Source organism: Cynocephalus volans, chromosome 1, assembly GCF_027409185.1.
Source record: "Cynocephalus volans isolate mCynVol1 chromosome 1, mCynVol1.pri, whole genome shotgun sequence".
Classification (NCBI taxonomy): domain Eukaryota; kingdom Metazoa; phylum Chordata; class Mammalia; order Dermoptera; family Cynocephalidae; genus Cynocephalus; species Cynocephalus volans.
In genome coordinates, this window is record NC_084460.1 from 271,201,094 (window position 1) to 271,223,317 (window position 22,224).

The 22,224-nt window shown below is 37.4% G+C and overlaps 1 protein-coding gene and 1 pseudogene across 4 annotated transcripts in view; both read left to right on the top strand.

Moving 5' to 3' along the window:
* Positions 1-779: 779 nt before the first annotated feature.
* LOC134374742 (mannosylglucosyl-3-phosphoglycerate phosphatase-like) lies at positions 780-1,716 on the top strand (annotated as a pseudogene).
* Positions 1,717-7,721: 6,005 nt separating this feature from the next.
* ZDBF2 (zinc finger DBF-type containing 2) overlaps positions 7,722-22,224 on the top strand; it is a 40,362-nt gene continuing 25,859 nt past the window's right edge. For 3 of the 4 annotated variants that reach the window (XM_063105913.1, XM_063105901.1, XM_063105919.1), the window contains exons 1-4: positions 7,722-7,911; positions 12,913-12,966; positions 13,610-13,690; positions 14,995-15,099. In XM_063105913.1, the coding sequence (XP_062961983.1) occupies positions 15,040-15,099 (60 nt within the window). In that variant the 5' untranslated portion in view covers positions 7,722-7,911; positions 12,913-12,966; positions 13,610-13,690; positions 14,995-15,039. Of the gene's footprint in view, positions 7,912-8,031; positions 8,057-12,912; positions 12,967-13,609; positions 13,691-14,994; positions 15,100-22,224 lie in introns of those variants that run through there. The other variant, XM_063105907.1, reaches the window with a different exon arrangement.

The window sequence follows — 22,224 nt, forward strand, 5'->3', positions numbered from 1 at the left end:
TCATCACTCGATAACCAAACAAGCAGAGACTTGAAATGAGACAAAAGTCCCCGTGTGCACGGCGAGGTCCAGTTACCACCTTAGAGTACCTGATGATGCTTCCAATCCAGATCCAAGTCTTGGCAGCAGATAACTGTCAAAGATAAACAGCTGGACATTGATTAAAGTGGTGAAAATGGATTTTATTCAGTAACTACTGACAGTACTGGAAAGAGCTGTGCTCTATTCTGATTTGGGCAGAGGTGCTTTGGGTGTTTTAAAGGAAGAATGAAGGAGGAGAGAGTAAAGGGGCTCAGTAAAGTGAGAAAAGTGAAAAAGTACAAAGAGGAGCTTTGCAGAGCTGAACTTGGAGGTCCCCCGGGGGGGGGGGGGGATGGCCCACTGGAGAGGGCGTGCACTCCCGCCCTCATACCTTGCTCTACGCATCTCTTCCATCTTGCTGTTCATCTGCGTTCTTTGTAATATCCTTTACAATTAATCGGTAAAGTATAAATTTGCAACAGCCTTGAAAAACTTCAATTTCCTGAGTCCACTTTTGACTTTTAGTGGTGATTGCTTAAATACTTCAGTTTAAGTGTAATAATGAAAGGAAAGCATATGATTCCTATATTAAATGAATTCGGTGTACATTTGGCAGCTGAGTTTGATTTTGGTGTGGATATTTTGGAAGAATATATTAAACAAATGCACTTTATTTGGTTTTCAGTAATGTCTAAGTTAGATTTACTTCTGAACCTCTTGGTCATGTATATGTTAGAAGAAGCTCTTTGCCCAATGATATGGAATTAGATGGCAGTAAAATTACTGTAAGAAGATCTGAAAGCAATCTTGGAAATTTGGTAACTAATGCAGTGTTGGGAGCTACTTCTGCTGATTTAGCACTACTTAATTTTCAGGTCTGATCGAATACATCCAGTGGGGAATTTCACTTCGCATGATCTTTTGACAATCCTTCTCACAGTAGATCCCATTTTAGTTGTCAGAGTAGCAGGAGCACAGCTGCTTGAAGCACTTAAAAATGGGGTTTACCAATCAGCTCTAAATGGGCGATTTCCTCAAGTTGTTGGGATAGAATTTGAATTTGATTTACATGCAGAACCAGAACACTGGGGCCGAGCACGTGGCGCACGGTAGAGTGCTGCGCTGGGAGCGCGGCGACGCTCCCGCCACGGGTTCGGATTCTACATAGGAATGACCGGTGCACTCACTGGCTGAGTGCCGGTCACGAAAAAGACAAAAAAAATAAAAAAAAAAAAGAACCAGAACACTGAATCATATGAGATTCTGTAAAAGTTCAAGGACAATACTTATGAAAAAAATTCTTACCTTCTTGCTATTAAAGAGTACACTGCAAATGGGAAGGATGGTTACATTATGGTTAAAAGTTGTCCTCGAATGTTTGACGTAGAAACTGCACAAGTAGTCATGAATCATTTTCAACTGATAAAAATTTTGCAGAAAAGAAAGCAGTGTCTTTCAGGCTACTGAATGAGGTTAGTTACGACTACAAACGAATCACCATCACAAGCAGCTTTTGAGGAAGAATAAAATAAAACCATCAGCAGTAATTGCAGTACCTGGCATAGAAGGAGAGCTTACCATATTTCTCAGGATATGAAAGAACATTTGCACCAACTTAGAATCGCAAGGAAACAAGGCGTAAGATCTTTTTCCACCATTAGTGATAATGCATCTGAAAATTTCGATTCTGATTGAAATACTATATAGTATATGTGTTTTATTCATCAATACCAAAATAAATCTGAATTAACATAAATTTTAGCATTGTTAAGCATAGTAATATAGTCTTGACTCTTGTATTGTTCCAAAATTAATTTTAATTCTAAGGATATTGCTCTAAATGTTCTTCTTTTCATTTGATTCTTATCAAGTCATATCACTTTTGACTCTTAGGTGTGTTGGCAGGAAACAATATTATGTACACTTGTGAACATTTTGCTTGTAATTTAAGTATATAATCGAACAATGTTTCCAGATTAAATGACTACCATGCTCAAAAAAAAAAAAGTAGAAAAGGTTGGTCAGTGTAAATGTGATTAGGCCAGCTGTGTCCATTGGCTGGTAATTATCTAACTTAGGGTTCTATCCTCCCCCAGCGCCTGGCAGACAGAGGTCCTATCCTTCTTGATTACATTTCAAAGGAATGGCTCTCCTGTCCTTGAGAGGTGTTTCTGAGTTGTGAGAGCTACATATTTACAATTGTGAGCCCTTTTTAGTAAATGTTCTAAAAAAGAGGGATCACGGGCCTGTCATCAGGTGTGTGCTGCTTAGAACAAATACAGTCATGTGCTGCATAATGACATTTCAATCATGGACCACACGTACAATGGTGGCTATACCATATAGCCTGGATGCGTAGTAGGCTATACCATCTAGGTCTGTGTAAGTACACTCTGATGTTCGCATAATGGCAAAATTGTCTAAGGGTGCTCTTCTCAGAACATATCCCTGTCATTAAGTGCAGCATGGTACTGGTAAAATTTACTGGTAGTAAATTTTCCCGGCAGCGTTGAGCTTTCTCAGGCAGGTACTTTAAGGGGAGCTGGGATCGTCCTAGGGACACACCCTTGCTAGAAGCCTTGCTAGAGTTTGGTCAGGTCCCTTAGTGCTGGGGTTTGGATGAAGTTGCTTTGTGCAAAGAGTTTTGCAATTCTCCCCCTATGTAGGTGGCACTGTACACGGCCATCTACAGGGCAGTGTACACAGCTTGGCGCTCTTCGTGGCACTCTATGGGGCAGCTCAGGGAGGACTCTGCTTTTTCAGCTCCCAATTTTAGGTTGGAAATTCATGGCAGTATCTGATGAAAAACAATGCAAGCAGCAGATGCACCAACACAAGCGGCGCCGTCTCGGGCAGTGCCGCTGTCTTTTGGGGACAGTTACTAAGCCAAGAGCAGTCTAAGGGCTCATCTCCGTGTTGTATCCAAATACCCTGCTTCTGTGTCAGTTGTTCGCAAACTGTACCAGCCTTGTTTGAGCAGGTATAGTAAGACACCCGTATAGTAAGACAAGCAGACGTGAAAATGAGTGCCACAAAGGAAGAATTTTTTATTATACGCACAGTCCCTTAGACACAGGAGGCAGGACAGCCACACACACCACACTGGGAAGTGCCAAAGTCAGGTGAGCAGGCAGAGAGAGGAACTGTGGGTGGGAGCCCTATTGTGGTGTCAGGAAGGAATGGGCGAAGTGAGCCTAGCAAGCCGCATAGTCTAGGGATTGGATGGTTTGAATAGTTTTAGCGACTCTGAGCTATAGAGTAGGTCCCAAGTTGTCTGCTACTTGGCCCTGTAGGGATTAGGGCAGGGGATAGAGTCCTGGACTGTAGAGGTCTGATAAAAGGAGATGGAGGGAGGCTACGGACAAGGGATTGGTTGGTTTGCATAGGAAAGATGTGCTGGCAGGCAAGTTGTTATCTCTGGGAATTATTTAAACCTGGGAGAGGTGGTTCTCCAGTCTGAAAGTTCCCAACTGTGTTAAGAATACGTAAAATAAGAAAACATAGTTAATACAATTGACCTTGTGGTGCACTGGCATTACAAAATTTTCTGGAACTCTTTTCATACCATAATATTTGAATTGCACCAATTAATTTTTTTTTTTTTTTTTTTTTTTGTGGCTGACCAATACAGGAATCAAACATTGGACCTTGTTGTTATCAGCACCGCACTCTAACTGACTTAGCTAACCGGCCAGCCCACACAAATTAGTTTTTAAAAATAGGATCTGTGGAATTCACATTAGCCTTTTAATTCTTCCTTATAGCAATTTATATTCAAGTTGAATAATTCTATATTGTTTCAAGTCAATCAGTGAAAAAGTGGGAGTATAAATAGAGGGAAAGACTCAAGAATATAGTTTTCATATTGATGACCTCATCGTATAAAAAGGAAATAGTAATTCTTTCTCTAAAGTTAAAAGTCTAGAGGATATAGGCGTTGGATGACTTGAATTAAAGAAAGGAACAAATGTAAGAGTAGTAACATTTTCGGTCCCAATTATCACCAGAAGTTAAAAGCACCATCTTTGAGGGCTACAGATTGTGTTGCTGCTGGCAAGAAAAGAAAGGAAAAGAAAAAAATGGGTGAGGGAAAGCGAGATAGGGGAAGAAGAGAAAGAAAAAAGAGAAAGGAGTAAAATATTGTAAGACTTGGTAAAAAAAAATTATTGGAAACTAATACCCCAGCTTTGTCTTTGTATGAAGAAGGTGTATTATAGGTGTATCCACAAAATGTTAAAGTGGAAAAGACTAGATTGAAGGAAGAATAGGATGTGAAGACTAAAACAGAGAAGTTAGAATCTCGTTGTACGTAATTTTAAATTGATGTGGGGGAAATGTTATCACGATGTTAGAGTTGTAGTCCCTTGCCCCCACTACTCCTTTGCCACATCTACTGGTAAGCAGAAGCAAGTATTTAAAATTTTTAATTTTGTCTTTAGTTCTGGTGGAGCATTTATACATTTAGGTAAAAATAGGCTTATATTGATATTTAGTGTTTTGCTGACTTTATAGACATTATATATTAAATTCCTATATGATGTAGGAGGGTTGAAATCATTTGCACAGTCTTCCTCTGAACTCTCTTCCCCACATTTAGTTACTCTGCCTATCTCTATATGTCCACTGTATACGTCCGCAATTTTAAGCCATAAACTTTCGCTTGCATTTTTCATTAACCTTTTTGTTCCAACAAGCAGTAAGATGAGGACATTATGACTACCATCTTTCCCTCTACCTTGTGAATGAAATTTTTGTTTATTTATAGGGAGATATCATCAAGACAAAATTGGGATATTTTCTGACCATTCTTTTTAATTTTTAAATTATGACTCATATGGGGCATATGAATAAATCCTTTATCCTTAGCAATATTATATTCCTTAAAGAGGTGAAATGCCAGGCTGATTGGTAAAAGCTTCATAATAACCTTACCTGACTATAAATAGGTAGAAAGAAATACACAGTAATAGAATTTCAGGAAAAAATAACCCAAGGTGAATCTGATTTTTTTTACAACTCAGCAAAGACATCTAGTTTTCCTTATAGCTTTTTTCCTTAAAACATTAGCCTAATGTTAGCTTTAATGGCTTACAAAAATATAGGCATTATGGTAATTCTTTCTGGACAAGAAAGAGCAGCTTTTATGTTCCTTTGAAGAAGGAAAAATGTGAAAAAACATAATAGGATCGTTTTTCTCACTAGGCCGGGTATGTTAGGGAGGAAATAGAGTGCATACAAACACAATCTTGATTGCAGGATCCTTCAAATAAGTACTTACTAAACAGATGTGTTTAGATCTATAATGGGTTAATAAAGGATGGGGGGGATTACAACTTTTTGAGCTTAACCTTATAGATCTCCCACAAAATGTATCCATTGCTACTAGACAGAAATATTGTCTGGATTGACTGCTAATCTGATGCAGGATGACATTTTCTCTAATGTTTTGTAACAGTATCATGTTAGAAGAAAAATTCTGCCAACTATAACAATGATTTCTTGTAATTTAGTATTTTTATTTCATACTTAATGAAAGAGCTCTTTCAGATTTTACATTATTTATTATGTATTAATCGTGTACATGCATAAAATGGGAAATATAAGTACAAATAGTTAAGGTATTCCAGAAACTTCTTGCATTCAGAGCTCAACTTTTGTGAATCACTTTTTGAATCCGTTGTTGATGGCTGTGGTTGTTCATATGGTATTGTCTTCTATGCCACGGAAATGTTGGTGATGCATTCTACTGTTGACTCCAGGTTTTTCTTTAAAGCAGCTGAACCTATTCTGCAAGTTGTTTTGTTTTGGTTTTTTTGGTGGCTGGCTAGTTAGGGGATCCAAACCCTTGACCTTGGTGTTACAACTGTGCACTAACCAACTGAGCTAACTGGCCAACCCTATTCCACAAGTTTTAATGCTGGCACTTTCTTGAGCTAACATGAAAATATCAATGGCAGGTTTTCAGGTAACAACCAGGACCCGTTTTCCTTCTTCAATGGTGTTTTTGACTAAAATTTACAGGGGTTTTATTGACTAACAAAGCTATCAGGAATAATAACCAAATTATGTCACTTTTGGGGAGAGGGGTTAGGCTAATTTAACTGTTCAGATATGGGTTCCTAAAATGCATTAGGAACTAACGTACTTGGTGAGTAACTCAGGGCTTCTGTAAGTCTAAGAGCTCTGAGCCAGTCCCATCCCTCTTTTTCCTAATTGTTGGGGGAATTCTCTTTTTGATCTCAGGAAAATCCTCTTCTGTAGGAAGATCTTCCCTAGAAACGTCTCTCTTCAAGATTGAGTCTATTAACTCCCTTCCTTTTAGGGCTGTGGGTTTTATTAAACAATGCACTTCACTCAGTTGAAATGAGGACACTCTGAACAGCAACATCCAAGTTTTTGTAGGTGGAGGCATGACAACAGGTCAGTAACGCCACCTTGCCAACAACATTAAGAGACCAATTTGTAAGATGCATCCTGATTTCAGAGATCTTAAAGTGTGGAGATAAAATGTCTTAGCATTTGTGAAATACATTACGTCACGGTGGTCCCGTTAATGTACAATAAGTATTCTTTCGCTAATGCCAAGGTCGGGATGCGGAAAGAGCTTGCCTTAAAAGAAAGCAGTACTTCTGGGTGTGTTAAAAAAAAAATCATCAGGGGGTTACAATGAAACAATTGCAATAGCCTGGGTTCTGGGTTTAAAGTGGGAAAAAGATGTAGTGCTGGAGGCAAGAGCTAAGAAATACATAAAGAATGGAAAACATGGAAGCAAAAGCAATGAACAAGTACATTAAAGGGACAAAATCACAGGCTTATCAAAAAAAGCTTAGTGATAATTGCAGCAACAGCCAAAGAGCAAAGTAATTCTAAGATTATTTTTACGTAAAACGTAAGCTCTCCAGCGGGGGCCCTCTCCATTTTAGGTACGATTATTTTCCTTATCACAGATTATAATTACATATCCAGTACTGTGATTGATTTAGGTTTGTGTCCCCCATTACGCTTAAACTGTTTTTGCTCACAGTCTGGATGTCTCTTAATATTCGTAACCCTTTAATGTGCAATGTATGTCTTTGAATATCTAACCTCCTGAAGCCTCAATTTTCTCATTTGTCCAAGAGGAATAATAATAGGATTCCTCTTAAAGAGTCACCCTTAGATGAAATGCAAAAGTATATATAAACCTTAAACAGTGCCTAGCACAGAGTAAGCACTTATTAAGCAACAGCTTTTGTGAGATGCATCTCCCTGGGGGGTACACATGGGACCAGCGCAAACTACTAACCCTTTTATTCCCGTTTTCTTTTCTACATTCGTGTGTTGCTTTGAATGCAACCCATTTTTGTTTAGGCCCTCAAAAGCTGAAACCTTGGTCTCCACTCTGTGTCGGGTCGTAACTGCGCTGTGAGCCTAGTCATTTCGGTTGGAACAGGGACTGATTTCCCAAGCTCGGAGTGGGGCCCTCGGCAGGGAGGAAGTGTCCGCTTTAAGAGATGCAGGCGGGGAGGAAGGGGCTCCCGCGCCGGGGTGGGGGAGCGGGTGGGCGGGCGTGCGGGGGCGGGCCGCGGCTCCTGCGTCAGAGGCGCCCGATTTTCGCACCTTGCCTGACGTCAAACCTCCATCAGACTGCAACGCCACGTTGCCCGTGGCAGCCTGCGCGAGCCGAGTCGCGACTCCGGGCCCGCGTCGTGCGAGGCGCGCTCCCACTCCGCTGCTCCGCTCCCCGCAGGAGTGGCCGAGGGCTCCAGTTTCTGGCTCCGGGGGCCGCGGCGCTCCGGACGGCCCGGGGGTCGGGGCGCCGCCACGGAAGCGGAATAAGAAGGCAGAACGGCGAGGCCGGTCCTCGGTCTCCACCGCGGCCCGGAAAGAATCCGGGCGGCCTCCGCGGAGGTGAGTGCCGCGGCGGGGGCGGGACGGGGTGGCGCGGCCGGGGGCGACGCCCGCGGGCGGGGCCTGCTCGCCTGGCGCCTGGGGCGCCTTCTTCCTCCCGAGGGACGCCCGGACCGCTCGCAGGGCTCCCGCACCCGCCTCGCAGGTCCTCAGCTTCCCCTCACCCCGAGTCCCTTTCGGCCCCTGCCGCGTGAGCGGGGCCGGCGTCTCCGGGCCGGGATGGAGGTGGCTGGGGCGAGGGGGGAGGTGGGGCGCAGGCTGCCTCGCGCTTCTGTCCGGGGCCCTGGGTCGAAGCCTTGTGCTGGGGCCTGGGGAGGGGGCGGCCTGCGGAGGTCGGATCTAGGGATCTGTCCTCCCGGAGACTTGCCGGGGCACCTGTGGGGCCGAGATCCCGAGCCACCTGTCCACACACCCCTGCCCCCAGTTCCCTTGTTGTGTGCCGCTGTCCCCAGATTTAGGCCTTTACCAGCCTGTGGCGATTAGTTTATTTTGGAAACGTTCGATTTTTGTGTTAATGCTCATTTTACTACCGCCGTGCAACAGTTGTGTGTAAATCTGGTGAAATTACGCCATCGTTATTACTTGCTCCTAAGAAGGCCCTTTCCGGCTCCTACGATTATCAGACGCAACGTTTTTTTGGGAGCTCGTGGAAGAAATGCGTAACAAGATACTGGTTCCCAAGGAACTAAAACGCCCTCCTCCCCCATGGAAGTATCTTTATTTATTTATTTTCACAGCAATCATGTACTAAGGGAGTGGGGGTGGGGTAGGGGACGACGGAGAAAGCCCGGAGCAATTTCATCCTCCGGAGAGAATCTGTTAACAGTTTGGGGTCTATCTTTCCCTGCTCTTTAATGAATACATAAAGATATATACGTGGGTTATATAAGCGGGGTATTTATTTGACGTGCTTTTTTCACTTACTACGTGGACGACTTTTTCTATATCATTACAACCCAAAGCATAGAAGGCAAGAAAGAAACTCGTTTATGACTTGATAAATTATGACGGCAATGGTCAATGTATTGGATGGAAATAAGCTAAATTCAGGGTAACAGTCGGTTTCTGTAAAATATTGTTTACTCTTCTTAATAATTTAAGGCAGTATTTTTTTCAAACTGTAGTTTTTAACCTGTTAGTGAATTGTGAAATCAATTTAGTGAGTCATGACTAGCGTTTTTTAAAAAATGAAGATAGCATAGAAAATACCAGATTGCAATACACGTAGTAAGGGTATTGTTTTGTGAAACTGTGTTTTAACTGTGCGTGTGTGGTAGGTCGTAATACAAAATGTATTGCTTTCTGTGTGTCATGGTAAATAAATTTGAAAGTCACTAATTAAGGGTACTGTGAGCACTCAGAATAGGAGCAATGATGCAATTAAACTGAACATTAATTTTACTTCTTTGAAATAATGACATTGTTTATTGCAGCAAATTAGATTTCTAATTATTTGTTTTCAATTAGCATTCTTAAAAATACAGGTTGAAGGCTGGCTGCTTTGCTCAGTTGGTTAGAGCGTGGTGCCGATAACACTGTGGTCCAGGGTTCAATCCCTGTACCGGCAGGCCGCCAAAAATAAAAATAAAAATACAGGTTGAGCATCATCCCTAATCCGAAAATCTGAAATCCGAAATGCTCCAGGGCTGGCTGGTTAGTTTAATTGGTTAGAGCATGGTGCTGATAATACCAAGATCCAGGGTTCAATCTCTGTACCCGCCAGCAGCAAAGAAAAAAACACGCAAAAACCACACACACACACACAAAAACCCCAAAACAAAGCAAAATGCTCCCAAATCCGAAAATTCCACACCTGACCTCACGTGATGGGTATACAAAATTATTGAAAATATTGTATAAAATTACCTTTGGGCTATGTGTCTAAGGTGTATATGAAACATAAATGAATTTCATGTTCAGACTCGGGTCCCAGCCCCAAGATATCTCATTATGCAAATATTCCAAAATCAGAAAAAAACCCTGAAATCCCAAACCCTCTGGTCCCAAGCATTTCAGATAAGGGATCCTTGGGAGGAAACGTTTTAATAGGAATTAAGAAGTTAAAGCAAAAAACAAATAAAAAAAAGAGGTTAAAGCATAAGCTGCTTAGATTGACCTACAGTCAAGTACCAGCTACCCTGATTATTGGTTGTGAGACCTGGGACAAGATACCTCTTCTCTCTAAACCTCAGTTTCCTGATTTGTTAAATTGGAGTTATCATGGCACCCTACCTTATAAGGCTGTTGGATATTTAGATGTGATAATGCATATGAAGCTCTTGACGGGGTGCCTGGCTCAGATTAAGTATTTACTGTTAACTATTATTATTTCATTAAGACTGAATGAAGGTGTCCGGGACAATTCTTGTCACCAGAGGAAGGCCAGCACAGCATGGATAATCAAAAAAAGTGGAAAATTGAAAATTAGTTAATAGTGTTGCATGAAACAGACACTGAATTAGGATGATGTTTTAATATTATTTGGCCGTTGTTTTATGATTGCTTCCCAGTTGTTTTCCTGCTGCTATGCAGATAATTTAGATTGTATTATTCAAAAAATCAGATGCTGTTTTATTGTCTTTTTTTATTTTCTATTAAGTTGGTGTCTCTTTGGTCAGGCAATGATAAATATTTCTATTTTTCCAAATTAAAGCCCCAAACTTATATTAAGAATATTTTTATTGGTATTTACCTCTGCAGCTGGTACAGATCTCACGTGTGCAAGAAGTATTCCCTAAAAACACACAAAATGCAACTTCGTTTATATTTTGAGACAGTTGTGCTGAAGTCATCTCGCAGTTGGAGATCTCTGTTCCCTGCCCCAGATGGTTTTATGCAGTTTTAAATATTACATAAACCAGTGAAATAAGAGGGTGAACATTGTCATTTTTTAATAGCATTGTTATTTTTATGAAAAATAAATCGAGTGCTTTGGACTCATAAAAAGACTTGTTCAAAAGCACTTTGCTGGGTATGACAATGTCAGAGGTTGGGAGAAAATTTTAAATATTAATGGTAATTCTGTTCTCAGATTTGAAGATGTCTTTAGGTTCTTGTTCTGTTTTAGAGGAATGAAAATGAAAACCCACTAAGGGTGAATTATGATTTTATGACTTGGCACTCTAGCTAAACTATCCACCAAACAAATAAACAAACACATCCCCAAAGACCAATGAAACAAAAAAAGCCTAACTTGATTTTAAATGAAACATATGTACATTTATATGCTTTAAGTTAAATGTTAAGGTTATGTGTGTATGTATTTTTAAATCATCTTATTAACCGACTTTAAAATGTTGACTGGCAAGCTACTGGTTCTTATCTTGTCAGATAAGAGGGCTTTTATCTTACACTGATAAAAATGGAATACTATGCCATAATTAAACATTCTGTTTTGGAATTATATGTAATGGTATATAAAGGTGCTCATCATGTATGGTTAAGTGAGAGAGAGGTTATAGAATAGAATGTATAGTACATTGCATGTTTGTAAAAATATATTTAGAACAAAGAAGAATATATGACAAATGTTAAGGGTGGGTTGTGGGATTATGAGTGATTTTTATGCTCTTTATTTTTATAATTGTACTATAATAAGTTTTACTTTTGTAATAAAAATTAATAAAAGTTTTTTTTAAAAGAAAAAATTAAAATGTGTGTTTTCCTAATTTACAAGCATAAGTGAGACTATACTTTAAGGGATACTCCTTGAATTTGGATATTTTGGGTATTAAATAATTCTTTGATATTCTAGGAAATGGTGCTGAGTAGTTTAACAATTATATTCCTTGTCCTTTGAAAAGCTCCTTTGAGTAGGAGAGAATCTTCCAGAATTTCTTTAAAGCACTCTTTGAGTATACCTCTTTCCAGATAAAATTCCGCACTGCCTAAAGATATTGTCTAAATTCTTAAGTCTGTGTTTGAATCCTATTGTGTCAAAACTCTACTTTTCCTGCTTTATTGCCCTTTGAAATCTCAAATGAAACCTTAGATTGAGCTGAACTTGTTAACTACTGTCTCCAGACGTACCTTGTGCTGTCTTGCTTTTGTACCTTTGCTTGTTTGTTACTTGGAATATCTTTTCCTGACCTTTGTGTAAGCAAATATTACCAGATATTTTCCAATACCTGGTTTTAAAAATAAGGCATCCACTGTAACATCCTTGTCCATTCTAGTTAAAAATGAACTTTGCGGATAGTGCTTATTATTTTTGCTTAGGCATTTCTCAGACACTCTCTTATACTTTTGCGTTAATTTCCCAATTCCATGTTAAACCTCTTGAGGGTTTTGGCTCATATTTGTCTCTATCCCTTAAAGCTTCTAGCATGAAACTGCACAGAGTAGGTGCATAATAGTTTTTCCTTTATTTTACAGTGGTTTCACTGGCTCCTTTGAGCTCAGAGGTTGGAATTTTTTCATAACTAGCGGACCTGGATGAGGGTCAACACTTTGCTCACAACAATGTAGAGGAATAAAAAACTGATAATTCTGTGTATAAAAAGCTGATAATTCAGCTCATTGTGATAGAGAGCTGATAAAGAATTGACAGTATTTTTCATTAAAACTATCACGGTAGCTGAGAATTTGGTGGTTAGTCCAGGGCCCAAACTTAATTTTACATGTATTTTTCTTAAAAGTTTTTCATGATGCTTATTTTGGGTTTGATAGCATTTTTATTCTTAGTCTTACAGAGGCACAGTTGGCCTTAATTTTTTTTACAGCTACTGTTCCTGGAACCCAGAGATCAGAAGGGTTTAGTGGTGGGTTAGACCATCACACAGTTACTCTGCTCCAGAACACCTTAAGAGATCATGTTGTGACCTTCAGTGAGTCCTCGTATGTAAAGTTCTTTGTGTTCAAAAATTAATAATTTTTCTTCTTTTATTGGAAACATAATTGTGTCACTTCAAACTTAAATATGACTTAGGGGTACTTACTTGGTCAGTGGCGACACTTTTTGAGACATCTTTTTTTTAGAAATTGTTTTATTTTAATTTACAGATATTTGCCAGGACTGAGATAGCTGATGAACTACCTGCCTGTTTTCTGCCTAAGGTAAATAATTTGTTACTTTATAAAAATACCAGGTTCAAGTAGAATTTAGAGTTTGTATAAAAAGACCCATTCAGTCATGCAAAGTAATACAATCCCAGGTACTAAAGAAATGATCTCTTTAATAAGTAAGAATTTTATTAGTTCATAAAAAATGACTTATGTTATTGGGTCAGTTGTATTAGGATCACCTTGGAGCATTTTAAATATGCATAATATCATGTGACTGGGCTTTTACCCCCTGCCCCTGGAAATTTTGATTTGGTAAGTTTCAGGTGAGGTCCCAGCATGTAAATTTTTTTAAATGCCAGCATGTGCTTCTGATTCATTGAAACTCAAGTGTCATTGTGCCCTAGAGATGATGGGAATGGCAGGTGATAATGCCATAGGGGTTAAAGGCCATAAGGGTTAAAGATTAAAAAAAATTAAAGTATTTAATTTTTCTGTGTGTGGTGTTAGACACTTGCTTTCATTTTGCCTTTTATTCAATGAATGTTCTAATTATATTTTGAATATATCACTAAAAAGTTTGTTGTTATGATTTTCAAACTTTTAAGTTTAAGCATTCAGGTTTTCTTAGCCTGAAGATTGTCTTGTATATAAATACAGCTTAAAATAAAGCTTTGTTTAATTTTCTTTATTTCAGAGGCTGTCTTAATTGATTTATTTTTCCTGTAAATGTGAGAAGTCAGAAAATCAGAGGTTCTTGTAATAAAAAAATTTATAGGTAAGTGAATATTATGATAACATTTTGATTTAATGAAGCTTTTGTTTTCTCATTTTATTGGTTTCAAGGCTGTGATTTCATTCTTCATTGATTTTAATGATTAAACTTTTTCCATTTTAGAATAATCTTAGAAATACTCATAACACATTATAGAGTGATTCTGTTATGTTTTCCAATAGACAATGTTTAAATAATTAGAATTTTAAACCTGACAATATTATTTGCAGTTGTTTTCAGTTTAACGAAAAACAGCAAAAAACTTCATTGAGTTAAATTTTTTATTTAAAATAATCACACACTATACACACATCATGTCAGTTAAGGAATTGGCTGTGCATCAGAATTATCTGGGGAGTTACAAAAATTCTGAAGCCTAAGCTATATATCACCTCTAGTAACTTGAAATTTTTGGGGATGAGGACTGGTGGGTTAGCTCACTTAGTAGACTGTGGTGCTGATAACACCAAGGTCAAGGTCAAGGGTTCAGATCCCCATACTGGCCATCTGCCAAAAAAAAAAAATCCCCAGAATTTTGGGGGATGATTTTGACATTCAGCCTGGTTGGGAACTACTACAGTATGTAATGTTGAAGGATATAGTTTTAGGTGGGTTGAAACTAGGAAACTATTTGTAGAGGAGAAACAACAGAAGGAAAAAGTTCCTCATATTTATTTGGTTTATGTAACTGTCAGAAGAGAAATGCCTTGTGTTCCAGAGGCTAAATTAGTTGTTCTGATTTTTAGCAACTCTGTTAGATAAGTTATTTTAAAACATGCCTCTTTGTGAGCTAAGCAGAAAATGCTATGTGGTATCTTTACTCTCATTATAGAGAACTGGACATTATTATATATGAGTGACACTGAGACTTCACGTAATCTGGGGCTTTATGTAGATACATAATGGGAAAATTAATGAGCTACATTAAGGTAAAGTAAATATACTGTAGTAATATTTTAGCAGTAATTTGCCTTTATAAATTGAGTACTATTGTCTTCGTTACTGAATCAGTTCCTAATAACTCTACTGACTTACCAGAATATTGGTTAAAAATTTAGTCATCTGGTCTTCAAATATTGGCAACAGACTGCTCTGTCAGAAGATCCTAGTTCTCAATTCTGCTCCAGGCTCGTTGATTGATTCAGTAGCTCATGGCAGCCTTATATATTTTCCTAATTATTAGAAATAGAAATAGTAATGGATAGGACCCAAGAGTGAATTTTTGCTTTTTGGTAATTATCATAGCCATTTTTCTCATGGTAGTAAGGAATTATTGTGATTTCTTTTTTTTTTTTTTTTTTTTTCAGATTGATTATTCAAAGACATTAGCCATCTGACTTTGGTTATTCAAGATGCAGAGGAGACAAGGATACTGCAGCTATTGCCGTGTGCAGTATAGTAACCTGGAACAGGTGAGATTCCTAGTAATATAATGCCTCAGAGGACTTAGTCATGACTTTCTCTTCTTTTGGGTTTTATTAAATTCATTATTCATTCATTGAACAGATTTTATTGTAAATCTACCAGTTGGCTGACACTGTTTAACATTGTAGGGATATGACCATGAACAAAATCAAGTCTCTTTTTTCATGGAGCTTACATTCTAATGTGGTAAGACAGAAAATAAGTAAATAATCATATAAATTTAGTACATAAATATGTCATATTGTAATAAATGTTAGGAGGAAAATAAAATAGGGAAGGGAGTGCTATTTTAGGTAGGTTGGCCAGGTAAGGCCTTTTAAAGACAGTGACATTTGAGTTGAGATTTGAGTGAAGTTCAGGCACTAGGCTCACATATACCTGGGGGAAGAATTTCTAGATAGAGGGGAGAGAGAACAAGGACAAAGACATTGAGGCAGAAGAGAGGTTGGCATGCTAACCAGAAGCCAGGAGGCCAGTGAGGCTGCAGTGGAGGTGGGGAGGTAGGTGTTAAGTAATAGGTGAAGAATTGAGAGAAGTAGATTCTTTAAGACATTGTAGGTTAAAGACTTTGGAATTTTGGGCAGAGAAGTTAATTCATCTAACTTGTACTTTAAAAGGATCATTCTGGCTGCTGTGGAGAGAATAGTTGCTATGGAGATTTTTTAAAGTGTATTTTTTTATTGTGATATAATATATACATAATTTTTAGTATATTCACAAAGTGGTGCAAATATCACCCCTGTCTAATTTCGGAACATTTTCATCACCCTAAAAATAAACCTTCTACCAATTAAGTAGTCACTGCCTACCACCTTCTACCATCAACCCCTAGCAACCTCTAATCTAATTTCTGTCTCTAGATTTGCCTGTTGTGGATATTTCATATAAATGGAATTGTTCACTGTCTGGCCTTTTGTGTCTGGCTTCTTTCATTTAGCATAATATTTTCAGGAATCATCCATGTTATAGCATGTATCACTACCTCATTCCTTTTTTATGGCTGAATAATATTCCATTGTATGGATGTACCACGTTTTATTTATCCATTCAACAATTTGTGGATATTTGGATTGTTATCACTTTTTGGCTGTTATGAATAATGCTACTATGGGCGTTTGTGTACAAGTTTTTGCATAGACACGTATTTTCAGTTCTCTTGATGTATATATGAGTGGAATTGGGTCATATGGTAACTCTGTGTTTAACTTTTTTGAGGAGGTATGTACTTCACTTTTCCAGAGGGGCTATACAGGCATACCTCATGTTATTGAGCTTCACTTCATTGAACTTCGCAGATGTGGTTTTTACAAATTAAGGATTTGTGGCAGCCCTGCATATCAATCAAGTATGTAGGCACCATTTTCCAACAGCATGGGCTCACTTCGTGTATCTGTGTCACATTTTGATAATTCTTGCAGTACTTCAAACTTTTTCATTATATCACTTATATCTTATTATATATTGTTATATAAAATCATATAAAATTATATTTGTAGTTATATATACAATTATATGTAAAATATAAATATTTATAATTATATACAAATATGAATTTATAATTATATGTATTTATATATAAAATTAATATATTGCGTATTTTCATTGTATAACTTATTATATTGTATAACTTATTATATCTGTGATCAGTGATCTTTGATGCTACTATTGTGATTATTTTGGGGCACCATGAACCATGCCCATATAAAATGGCAAACTTAATGGATAAATGTTGTGTGTGTTCTGACTGCTCCACCAACAGGCTGTTGCCCCATCTCTTTCCCTTTCCTTGGGTCTCCTTATTCCCTGAGACACAGCAATATTGAAATTAGGCCAATCAATAACTCCACAGTGGCTAGTCAGTGTTCAAGTGAAAGGAATAATCGCATGTCTCTCACTTTTAATCAAAAGCTAGAAGTAATTAAGCTTAGTGGGGAAGGCATGTTGAAAGCCAAGACAGGCTGAAAGCTAGGCCTCTTGCACCAAACAGCCAAGCTATGAATGCAAAGGAAAAGTTCGTGAAGGAAATTAAAAGTGCTACTCCAGTGAACACATGAATGATAAAGAAAGAAAAACGGCCTTATTGCTGATATGGAGAAAGTTTTATTGGTCTGGATAGAAAATCAAACCAGCTACCACATTCCCTCAAGCTGAAGCCTAATCCAGAGCAAGGCCCTAACTCTGTTCAATTCTGTGAAGGCTGAGAAAGGTGAGGAAGCTGCAGAAGAAAAGTTTCAAGTTAGCAGAGGTTGGTTCCGTGAGTTTGAAGGAAATAAGCTTTCTCCATAATGTAAAAGTGCAGGGAGAAGCAGCAAGAGCTGGTATAGAAGCTGCATCTAGTTATCTAGAAGATCTAGCTAGGTAAGGTAATTGATGAAGGTGTCTATGCTAAACAGATTTTCTATGTAGATAAAACAGCCTTGTATGGGAAGAAGATGCCATATATGACTTTCATAGAGAAGAGAAGTTAGTGCCTGGCTTCAAGGCTTGGAAGGACAGGCTGACTCTCTTGTTAGGGGCTAATGCAGCTGGTGACTTTATGATGAAGCCAGTGCTCATTTAGCAGTCTGAAAATCCTAGGGCCCTTAAGAATCAATGCTAAATCTACTCTGCTTGTGCTGTATAAATGGGACGACGAAGCCTGGATGACAGCACATCTGTTTACTGAATGTTTTAAGCCCACTGTTGAGACCTACTGCTCAGAAAAAAAGATTCCTTTCAAAATATTACCATTCATTGACAATGCACCTGGTCATCCAAGAGCTCTGTGCGAAGATATTAATGTTCTTTTTATGCCTACTAACGCAGCATCCATCCTGCAGCCCACGGATCAAGGAGTAATTTTCAACTTTCAAGTCTTATTTTAAAAAAACATTTTGTAAGTCCATAGATGATTCCTCTGATGGATCTGGGCAGAGGAAATTGAAAACCTTCTGGAAAGGATTTATCATTCTAGATGCCATTAAGAACATTGGTGATTCATGGGAGAAGGTCAAAATATCAGCATTAACAGGAGTTTGGTAGAAGTTGATTCCAATCCTTGTGAATGATTTTGTGGGGTTTAAGACTACAGTGAAGGAAGTAACTGCAGATGTGGTGGAAATGGCAAGAGAACTAGCATTAGAAGTGGAGCCTGAACATGTGACCGAATTGCTGCAATCTTATGATAAACTCAAATGAATGAGAAGTTGCTTCTTATGGGTGAGCAAGGAAAGTGGTTTCTTGAGATGAAATCTCCTCCTGGTGAAGATGCTGTGAACGGGTTGAAATGACACCAAAGGATTTAGAACATGACATAAACTTAGTTGATATAGCAGCGTCAGGGTTTGATAGGATTGACTCCAGTTTTGAAAGAAGTTCTGTGGGTAAAATGCTGTCAATCAGACAGCATTGTATGCTGCAGAGAACTCTTTGTGAAAGGAAGACTCAATAGACAGTGGCCTTTATTGTCTTATTTTAACAAGTTGCCAAAGCCCCCCAGCCTTCAGCAGCAACCACCCTGAGCAATCAGCAGCCATCAACATGGAGCCAAGACACTCACCAGCAAAAAGTTTGTGGCTCACTGAAGGCTCAGATGATTGTTAGCATTTTTTAGCAATAAAATATTTTTAAATTGAGGTGGTTATTTTTAACATTGTTTTTTTAGAAATAATGCTGTTGTACATTTCATAGACTACAGTATGGTATAAACATAAATTTATATGCACTGGGGAATAAAAAAAAATTGTGTGACTTGCTTTATTGTGATATTCCCTTTATTGCACTAATCTGGAACCAATGCCTGATATCACATGAACCAATCCATGATATCTCTGAGGTATGTCTGTGCTAATTTATATTACCACCAGCAATGTATGAGGGTTCCAGTTTCTCCACATTCTTGCCAACACTTACTGTTATCCTTTTTTTTTTTTTTTTTTTTTTAATTATAGCCGTCTAGTGGATGCAAAGTGGTATCTCATTGTGGCTTTGATTTGTATTTCCCTAACGACTAATAATATTGAGCATCTTCTCATGTGCTTATAGTCCATTTGTATATCTTCTCTGGGGGAATGCCTATTCAGATCTTTGCCTATTTATTTATTGATTAATTGATTGTTGAGTTCTAAGAATCTTTATATAATTTGGATGAGTTCCCTGGCTTTGTTCTTCCCTGGACTATCTAATACCATTATCATATATATGATTTGCAAGTACTTTCTCCCATTTTGTGTGTTGTCTTTTCACTTTCTTGATAGTATGTTTTGGCGCATAAGAGTTTTAAATTTTGCCATAGTTGAATTTATCTATTTTTTTCTTTTGTTGTTTATGTTTTTGGTGTCAGAAGGATTGCCTAATACAAGGTCATGAAGATTTATGCATATATTTTCCTCTAAGAGTTTTATAATTGCTTTTACATTTAGGTCTTCGATCTGTTTTGAGTTAATTTTTGTATATGGTGTGAGGTAGGGGTCCAATTTTATTCTGTTGCATATGGTATTTAGTAGTCACAGCACCATGTGTTGAAATGACTATCCTCTCTCCATTGAGTTGTCTTGACATCCCTGTTGAAAATCAATTGACTAAAAATGTAAGGTATTATTTCTCTTCTCTCAATTCTTTTCCATTGATCTGTATATCTATCCTTATGCCAGTGCCACACAGTCTTGATTACTGTAGTTTTGTAGTAAATTTTGAAATCAAGAAGTTTGAGTACTCTTACTTTGTTCCTCTTTTTCAAGATTGTTTTGACTATTCTGAGTACCTTGTATTTTCATATGAATCTTAGGATCACCTTGTCAATTTTTGAGTAAGGCAGATGGAATTCTGACAGGAATTGTGTTGAATCTGTGTGTAAATTTGGGGAGTATCCATCTTAATATTAAGTCTTCCAATCCAGGAACAAGAGGTGTGTATTTACATTTATGGAGAGAGTCTTTAAAATCTTTCAACAATGTTTTGTAGTTTTCAGTGTACAAGTCTTAACACTTACATTAAGTTTATTCCTAAGTATTTTGTTCTTTTTAGTGCTATTATAAATAAAATTTTTTAAAAAATCATTTTGGATTGTTCATTGCTAGTATGTAGAACTACAATAGTTTTTTAATATTGATCTTGTATCATACAACCTTACTGAACTTGTTAGTGCTAATAGTTTGTTTTTCTATTTTTGTGGATTTCTTAGGATTTTTTGTATACAAGATCGTGTTATCTGCACAATGTTTTACTACTACTTTTCTAATCTCAATGCCTTTTTTTCTTTTTCTTGCCTAAATGCCCTTGCTGGAACCTCTAGTACAATCAGAGTTGAATAGAAGTGGTGAGGACAGACATTCTTGTCTTGTTTCTAATCTGGGAGGAAAAGCTTTCAGTCTTTGTTTAATTAAGTATGATGTTAATTGTGGGTTTTTCATAGATATCCTTATCAGGTTGAGGAAGTTACCTTCTAATACCATTTTGTTGCATATTTAGTCATGAAAAGGTATGTAGCCTTCTGTCAAATGCTTTTCTGCACCTAGTAGGTAATTATGTGGGGTTTTTCCTGTTAAATTACTGTATTAGTCAGCTCAGGCTGCCATAATAAAATACTATTGACTGGTTGGCTTTAACAACATAAATTATTTCTCATAGTTTTGAAGTTTAGAAAGTCCAGGATCACGGTGCCAGCTGATTGAGTTCCTGGTAAGGGTTCTCTTCCTCACTTGTAGGTAGCTACCTTCTCACTGTGTCCTCACATGGTAGAGAGAGAGAGAGGGTGATCTCTCTTCCTCCTCTTATAAGGCCACCAATCCTATGGGATTTGGATGCCACCCTTGTGAATTAATTTAACTTTACCTTCTAAAAGCCCAATCTCAAATATAATCACATTAGGGGTTAGAATGTAAACATATGAATTTTGGGAGGATGCAGTTTAGTCTCTAGCAATTACATTGATTGATTCTCAGATATTAAACTAATCTTGCATACTTCCTGGGGTAAATCTCACTTGGTCATGATATATAATCCTTTTTATATGTTGCTAGATTTGGTTTGCTAATATTTTGTTGAGAATTTTTGCATCTGTTTTGTAAGGAATATTGGTCTGTAGCTTTTTTTTCTTGTGATGTCTTTTCTGGTTTTGGTATTAGGGTAATATTGGCTTCATAGAATGAATTGAGTAGTGTTCTCTTCTCTTTTTGTTGGAAGAGTTTGTGAAGCACTGTGTAGGGAGATTTTGAAATAAGTGTTCATGGTAATAGCTTCAGTTTTCTGACAAGGATTGTTAACTTAGAAGAGTCTCAAGTTTTTGTTCAAGGTCTAAGTTATGGAATTGTCTTAGGTGAGGTGTATAATATACTAACTCTGATTCTGCTAACACTAAACTGTTATATCTTAGGTGATATCTAAGATGGGCTTGTAACATAAGAATTCTGTGTAGTGACATTTGTTTAATTCTCTAACAGTAATTTATCACTTAAATTTATACTAAGGAAAAGTTTTTATTATTGTGATTTTCACCTCTATGTCCTTTTTAAAAGAAATACTTTTTAATGGTGGTCATAAACATGAGACAAATAATAAATCTCAAGGCTTTCTTTAATATTTCTCTCATGATTGATAAACTATATTGTCATTTGACAAGAAGATTGTTGAAACTTTGACAATGATAAAACATATTAATTCTTTAACTACAAGTTCTATTTTATAAACATCCAGTGGCATATTTTTGCCAAGGTTTTTTTTTTAAGTAAGGATATGCACATTTATTTGTTCAAATAACAAATACATAAATTGAATAACTAAATGCTCTGTAGAAAATAGGGCTTCAAATTTTCACAAAAACTGAGATGTAAAACTTATTGAAATTTACATATTTACATATTTCATTTTACAATCTCTACAGTTATTTGAAATAGCTCTCTAAAGTCTTCTAAAAGCATGCAAATATCAAATTAGTTTCAATAGAAGAAGATGAATAAACTTTTCAAAAGCAAATTAATTTCTAAGCAAATCAACAAGTCCACTTAATAAAAAGAAATCAGAATAGAAGTATCTAAGTTTAGTAACATAGATTGCATTAAAAAAATAAATAAAACAATATAAACACAAGGTCACTTCAAAAAGTTTGTGGAAAAATAAAATAGAACTGAAAGATA